A 7,970-nucleotide genomic window follows, 5' to 3' on the forward strand; every position below is an offset into this window, starting at 1 on the left:
AAGTCCCTAGAAATGATAAACTTCCAACCTCTTCCTGAATTCTTGTCCTTCCTCTTGGGAAAAAATACCAAACAGATAAACAACAAAAATGTAAATCAAATACTGTTCTGCAGATTCCACCCTCTGAGAGGTTTTCACTTTGTATTTTTTCCATTCTCCATGATCCCAGTAACTAATGGCCAGTGCTGATTCTTCCTCTGACTTACCAGTATCTCTGCTTCTGCTCTCTAAAGCTAAAGTCCTAAGTCAGTGAAATTAAGCAGTCTCATTTCCAGTGGAGAATTAATCAATTTTCTTGTTTTCTTTTAAATGTGTTAATCATGAATGTGTATGCACTCCTAAAGTCTTAGTCTTTTATTAGATACAGTTCAGAGCAGCCCTTTTGCCCTTTCTGAATGCATTTCATTAATTGTACAAGAGTGTCTTATGTATAAGTTTTTGCTGAGTGACTGATTACCACTTTTCATGGTATACTCTGGACAAAGACTGTTCCTTGTTAATATAAGCAGTCTCAGGCATTGATTACATGATCTCAGCAAAGATGTTTCCAGGGACATGGCAAGAGAATGGACAAAAGAATAAGGTTGTGATATGATCAACTTGGAGGCTACACAGGGTGGGTAAGAAAGGGGCATGCACCCTTCTCACAGCTCTTCCTACTTCTTACCAGTGCTGTTGAATAAGGGTTAAAGTGATGCCACAACCGACCACCTGTTTAGTGTCATTTGTGTCTTCTAATTGTCCCATATTTTTTAGGAGTGCTGATTGGTTATCTAATCAGTGAGAGTGTGAAATTTTAAAGTTTTGAGCTGATTCAATATTTTCCTTGAAGCCATTAAGTATAACAGCACATACAAAGTGTTGGGTTCTGGTCAAAGTTTCAGTGGTAGTACCCACTTAATTTTGAGATGTCATTTATCATTTTGACTGTCACTATTCCAGTTCTCTTATCTACACTCCTTCTGCTGAGATCTAAATTTATGCAATTCAGATACCTGTGGTGAAGATATAAATTTTATGAATGTGTAGAAAAAGACAAACAAATGGATATCTTAAACTAAATAATGTTTCCAAGCCAGTTAAGCCTTAAGAACCAAGTCTAAGAACTCTGTTGACACTCTGGTTACTGAGGGATTCTGGGAGATTGGCAGTTACCTGTCTGCAGTTATGTATCCACTAAGGTATCTACCAGGCTCCGGTGGAGAGTCCCTTCACATGGTTTTTACTGATGATCCTAGTTAAACTCAGTGAGTTTCAAAAGCAAGATACATGGGTCTGTGAAAGGAAATTGTAGAGAGGAGAGTAATTATAGGGATAGAAGGATATTAAAGAGTGTATGAGTTATAGTAATTAAAATGCATTTTAAAAGACTAAATTCAATAAAAAAGACATAAATTTCTTTTTTTACGTTCTGAGCATTTACTCAAATAAAGGAAAAGCCAATAGCAACAGCAATAACAACAGGATAGCCTTTCAGTTTTGTTTGAAATTTATTGCATCATTTAGAGAAATGTTGCTTCTGATTGACATGATTCCCCAAAGAGGTACAGAATGATGGAAATCTTGGCTCCTATGGGAAAGGGAAATTACACAAACATAAGTATTCAGTTGAGGCTCATGCAGATTCTAATATAAACATAAAATTCAACATATACACTCACAACAGAGAAAAGCCTAAGGATTGTTTAAGTGCTGCCCTACTGAGATGAAATCTACACATATAGAATACAGACATCTCAAAATTTGGGTCCATAATAACCCACCCCGAGAAAGGACCATCCAAATCTGGGAATGCTAAGAACAACACATTTTATAGAAAACTGAAAACGAGGCATCGCTTTGGTGTTTCCCTGCTTTCCCCCAAATTATGACAGACCTAGAAACCTGAATGACAATCAGTTATATACTCTTCAGTTGTCTTTACACACACTTTCCATAATGTACACTGATGTGGGATTCCCCTCTGTATGCTGTGAATACATTTTATTACCATTTTTAATAAAGAAGCTGCTTTGGCCTGTGGCAGGGAAGAATATAGCATGGTGGGAAGTCCCAGCAAAGATAGAGGAGGAAAGAAGGTGGAGTCAGGCAGACGCCATGAAACTGCTAAAAGAGAAAGATGCCAGAACCTTACCAGTAAGCCACATTTATGTGGTGATACACAGATTAATAGAAATGGGTTCAATTAAGATGCAAGAGCTAGCTAGGAATACACCTAAGACATTGGTCAAACAGTGTTGTAATTAATATAGTTTTTGTGTGATTATTCAAGTCTGGGTGGCTGGAAAATGAGAGGACAGTCTCTGTTTACAGTACACACACACACACACACACACACACAGAGAGAGAAGACAGGAAAGAGAGAGGGAGAGAAGGGAAAAGGAGAGGAGAGGAGGGGAGGAGAGGAGAGGAGAGGAGAGGAGAGGAGAGGAGAGGAGAGGAGAGGAGAGGAGAGGAGAGGAGAGGAGAGAAATGTACAAAGACACTGGTACAGCATACTTATTTTATTGTCCTGGGAAAAGGTAGAAACGTTTTGTCAAAGTCACCCTTTCAGTGGTGGGCATCTGTAAACTAAATCCTGGTTGATCAAATGAAAATCGAACCTAAAAGAGAAAAGGAGATTTACAGGCATTATTCTCAGAGACTAGAATCTTGACTTGAGATGGAAAAAAAAAAAAAAAAAAAACTACCGTGACTATAATGACAAGAAACAATAACTCAAGGCATTTGTAAGAATCACAGTTATCAGAGTAGTCTCCCAGATGAGTTTTAAGTGCTTTTGCTGGAATTGACAAATATAATGGATACAGGGGTATTAAATTCTCTTCCATTTTCTACTAAGGACAGGATAGCGGTTAATATAAATGATTATTTCTTAAGGCTTGTGAGCATAAAACAGTGGCACCATGTAGGGATTGTTGACTAATCAAAAAACTAATAATAGTAATACAAAACTCTTTGGAAAGAATGACATTATTACAAGACAAATATGTCCAGAGCTTCCCTACTGGCAGCAGCCCAAGACCACAGAAGTAGAGTTGAGAAAGCATTCAAGTCCTACCTTTCTGAAAATATCCTCCAAGTCACAAGAGCAAGCATATTCTTCCATGTGTTTGATGAGTTCCATAATGAAAATAGAGCCCTTGGTAGGGTGTCTCCAAGAAACATTATCTGTGAATAATGTATATTCAAAATCTTATGACAGACCTTACTCTAAATATAGCCCTCTATAGCATTTCCACTCTTAACTGGACACTTTATATAGTGTCCATATTGTATCCTATAAACTGTCTGCCATTTCTCTCTTTTTCAAGGTGGTTGCTATATACCATGCAGATTTTCAAATGGTAGAGTTCCTGATATTAAGGAGGTGAAAACTAATACTGAGCCAGGCCCTGGAGTAAGGGAGTGATAAGTTTTGGAGAATAAGTATCTGAGTATTTTTGTCCAAGATGCTCTGTTTCAAGATGGTCTGATTCAAGACTGTTGTACATTTTAAAATGCAATGTTCTTAATTAGAAGTTTTCAGTAATTATTTGTTTTTTACCAAAACAGAGATATTTGAGCAATAGATAATCAAACCACAAATATCTGAGCTAGGTAAAGGAAACAGGTATCTCTGCAAGTACTTTGACAGTGAAGAGAGTAAAAGGCCAGATTATTTCCATAATAGTCCAATTAAGACCAGATTCTTTTCCCAAAGGCCCTACAATGTGATTGGGGTTTACACTGACAAATTTCATCTAGGTATAGTAACTGGTGTACAAAATTTTTATAGTCTGAACCATTTACAGAGAATAGTGAAGACAGCAAAAGAAAGAGATACAGAAACCAGCAGGTCAGATGGCAAGTATGGAAAGGCTTGAAGAGACTCTATAACTACAGAGGATGTATGGTACAAAATGAAAAGAAATGATTTAAATGAACAGTTAAATCTAATAACAAAGTGGACTGTATTCTTAAGCTGGAAACTTGTGGGAGTATTGCTAAGGTATTTTAAAACTAAATACACTTGTTCTTTGGCAATTTCTTCAATACATAGAAAGCATCTGATTTGTTTATGTCTTGCTCTCTCATTATCTCCCTCCCATGCATAAATAAGTACCTCCCCCTTATATGTCTCTTTCTCATCATTTTGAGTCATTTTGCAATTTTAATGATTCACTGCCTATATCAGGTCTGTCTGCATAAAAATGGTATAATACAATGCAGTGGGGTATCAGTGGTTTACTACTTGGTATATTTCCAGAGATGCTTCTCCATCTGCCTGAATTTATAAGTAACCAATAGTTCAGCAAAGTCCTATGATCCCACAATCTATCAATATCCATGATATTTTATCATTAGAAAATGATGTAGGGAGATATAAATTGGGCTTGGTACACTCCCAGTGTAGGAGTGGATTATATCTGGAGGTTGTGACCCATAGTCAATAATATAGTCTGTAATCCATTTGATCAGAGGCAGAGCCTTAAGGGTGTTCAGTAAAAAAATATAGGTTTCTAGAAATGCAAAATTTAGGAAATGAAAGGCTCAAATGAGTTTTATTTAAGCCTTAACATAGTAAGTAATGAGTAGGATTAGAAATTAAAACCTTGATAACAGGAAAACTTAATGCTAGATTTTTCAGGAGTAGTTCAATATTTCACACTTATCATCTTATTCAGTCCTTGCTACAATGGCAATATATTTGCAAATATTGGTGAGAAATTCAAAGAAATCTCAGCAAGATGAAACAAACAGACTTAATATAAGATGATACAAATGGAAGTGTCAGGATGTAGAATTATTTATGAATATCTGCTTTCATGTATAAAACCCTCTCACATTAAGCCTATTATATAGCCTCGAATATGTAGCGTAGGGTAGCTGGTCTGAGTGCTTTCAGGAGGGTGTCCTGTGCCCACCTTCCCCACTACTCATATCAACATTGGAATTTCAGGTACTTGAGCAACTTGAACTCTGAGGATTTGAGGTCCTGTGCTCAGTTTTTCTGTCTCCATGCCTCAGTCATCAAGATTCTGGAAATACTTGATGCACACTGGTGTCTTGACTAAGCCCAATGATGTGAAACTTTCAGATTCTAATGAACTTTAGAGTTCATATTCATCTGTTTATTTTTCTGTTATCCTTCATAGTTCTAGGAAAAAATCATGCATCATGGAAGATATTACTAATTCATCAAACATTGTATGTATATTTTGTCTGTGTGGAAGGGGGGTTGACTATGAAGTTTTTAAGTGGGCATTAAATGTGTTATGTAATACTAAATATGGTGTTCCTCTTTCTAGCAGTAAACCTGACAAAGTTCATATGCATAAAAAATCTTTACTTGGTGTTGAAGAGCAGAAAGTGATAAAATCCTTTTCTATGTGGGCTTTCTTAATGCCGTCATCTTCCAAATCCGCATCCACTAAGAATTTCTTTCCAGTGTCTCCTACTGAATCTTTTACCAGCACCACTCCTCTGTTCTCTGGAAAGACAAAATTGGTTTTATGTTACTAACAATTTTCAAGGGAATTATTGTTTCCTTAAAATTTTATTAAACTCTATTTGTAAAATTATTATTCTATGAATATGAATACATACACATGCATATATATGTGAGTGTGAATATATATGTAAATATATACATATGTATACAACATTTGTTATAGGCCATGTTTCTATCATTCTTTTCTCTTTTAGTTTTTAAATAGATTCTAATAACACCCAAATATCAATATGTATTTATGATTGCTGATAGTGATATTCTCTAGTGGAAAAGGAAGCAAGTATCTACTAATTTGAAATACAATCTACAAAGTGCATAATTAACCGAGTAATAAAAGATGTTTGATATTTGGACATCAAACACGAAAAACTGGCAAGTGCTGTCTGTATATAAATTGCAAAGTCAGACTGTGAGCGTCCTGTTATTTAAATCATCATCTGCGCTCACCCCCACGGCAGGCCTGAATGATGATAACTTTGGGCTTGTCTTTCAGGCTTGGACACTTCAATGTGTTCATCATTACAAAAATAGTATCTAGTTTTAAAATATCTGCTTCTTTATCAGAGTGTGATTTGCCACATATTCCTTCCTGGATACCGTGGGACATGAATACAAGGAAAGTACTGTCAGAAGTCGTGTGCTCTGGGCGGTCAGCAAATTCCTTTACTGCATTAGTCATCGCCTGTAAGAAAGCAGACCAGTGATTTTCAATGAACTACCTTTCTACTGTGGGATTACATTTTAAGCAGTCCAAGGGGTTCTTGAATAATTCCATAAAAATAGTGACATGGAAAAGAAACTTTCTAATTCTCAATTTTAAGAAAATCGAACTATAAAGATTATACGAAGTCATCCTGAGATCACTGAACTGGTTGAAATATTTTCCAATTGGATGTTACAGGAGACTTTGGCTAAAGCATTGTAATTATTGGCAGGCATATGTAATATTTAGTGATTCCTCGCAAAACGATATCATCATTACAAACTAGCAAGAGTGTACGTTTTCTGACACTGTACAATGTTTTCTGGCATTATCTAGGGATATGAAAAACATGAATACTGTTTCCATATTTTGAGAAATCTTACCAGAGCTGTGAGATTTTCTTTCTCCTTCACAGTATATCCCAGACCCTGCAGCAGCAACCTCATTTCTCTGAGGTCTATATCAGCTCCATCCCTCCTAGGAAGATGGTCAAATTCTGTGTTGCAGATAATGAGAGCAAGACGTGTACGAGTGAACCTATCCATTATTGGATAAATCTGAAGAAGAACAGATTCAATGAACAGCTTTGTTTAATTCTATGTCTACTTATGCTTATGATAATTCACAATTCCCTGTGCTTAATCCTTTCAAGAAATCAACCTTGTGATGAAATGATTATGAATAAAAATGGAATGAGTTTTAATTCAAGAGCACTAAGGAATTTATAAATACCCAGGTAGTCTCTAAGCATCTACTCCTAATTTTGGGAAAATGACATTTTGAAAAACAAAGGTAGGCATCCCTAAACTATAAAACTAATTCCTCTGATTTCTTGATTCTAGACATAATATTGATGCATACATAAGTTTCTTAATCTCTAAAGTGGATCATTTTGAAGGTTAACAGCTTTTTTTAAATATAAGGTATACAGAGTAATACTTGACTCATAGTAAACATCTAATGTTAGGCACTTATTTTGCTGTTGCTATTATTGCATACCAAGGAATTGGGCCAGATTTGTACAACTTCAAATAAACCTGAGATTCTAGGAAGTAGAGAACTTTTATGTAAAGTAGAGTGACTCTTCAAGTCTGGGAAACACTGCAATGAACATGGCTGTGACAAAGAATCACCACCCTTTGGAATGGCATCAGTATCCTCAAGTTGCTCTATCCCAGATTCTGGGCACAGCACCTCTGGATAATTTTTTTCCCGAATCTTTTGAGCACTTTCTGAGGAGCATAACTTGAGGTTCACACGTGGTACCAGAAATGTGTCACCTTCTTTGTTCTGTTCTTCCTTTATTTCTGTAAGAGACAAAAAAATGCCAATATATATTGAAGCCTGGTGGTCTCACTTCAAGTCTTTTCTAGTCTTATCTATGTGTGAAGACAGCTGAGTAAAACCCTGCGGTCATTTCCATACTGTAGAATGAGATACACACTACTATTAATGGACACATGGCAAGCCAGATATCTCCAGTAGTGTGATCTGCAATCTATCCTAGGATTGGTATTTTGTTAAATATTTTAGATAAAAACTAAAAAAGCATGGAGTATTAGATCATTTATCATTTATTTTAGAAAATATTTGAAGCTTAGGATGAAATTGTAGGCAGAGGGCAGCAGAAAAGATATATTATTTAATCCCACTAAAAATTATAAAAATATGTTTACCTTTTTTTTTTTTTGATTTTTTGAGACAGGGTTTCTCTGTGGTTTTGTAGCCTGTCCTGGAACTAGCTCTTGTAGACCAGGCTGGTCTCAAACTCAC

At 35.9% G+C, this 7,970-nt stretch overlaps 1 protein-coding gene across 2 annotated transcripts in view; it reads right to left on the reverse strand.

Moving 5' to 3' along the window:
• Positions 1–1,471: 1,471 nt before the first annotated feature.
• The window catches only part of LOC126491723 (caspase-1-like), a 32,622-nt gene continuing 26,123 nt past the window's right edge, over positions 1,472–7,970 (reverse strand). For both annotated transcript variants that reach the window (XM_050127548.1, XM_050127547.1), the window contains exons 4-10: positions 7,392–7,504; positions 6,581–6,754; positions 5,942–6,176; positions 5,333–5,473; positions 3,062–3,171; positions 2,500–2,603; positions 1,472–1,570 (exon numbers count right to left, since the gene is read on the reverse strand). In XM_050127548.1, coding sequence (XP_049983505.1) covers positions 2,505–2,603; positions 3,062–3,171; positions 5,333–5,473; positions 5,942–6,176; positions 6,581–6,754; positions 7,392–7,504 — 872 coding nt within the window. In that variant the 3' untranslated portion in view covers positions 1,472–1,570; positions 2,500–2,504. The remainder of the gene's footprint in view (positions 1,571–2,499; positions 2,604–3,061; positions 3,172–5,332; positions 5,474–5,941; positions 6,177–6,580; positions 6,755–7,391; positions 7,505–7,970) is intronic.

The sequence above is a fragment of the Alexandromys fortis genome, unplaced genomic scaffold (assembly GCF_014885135.2).
Source record: "Alexandromys fortis isolate MF-2015 unplaced genomic scaffold, M_Fortis_MF-2015_v1.1 scaffold_255, whole genome shotgun sequence".
Taxonomy (NCBI): Eukaryota; Metazoa; Chordata; class Mammalia; order Rodentia; family Cricetidae; genus Alexandromys; species Alexandromys fortis.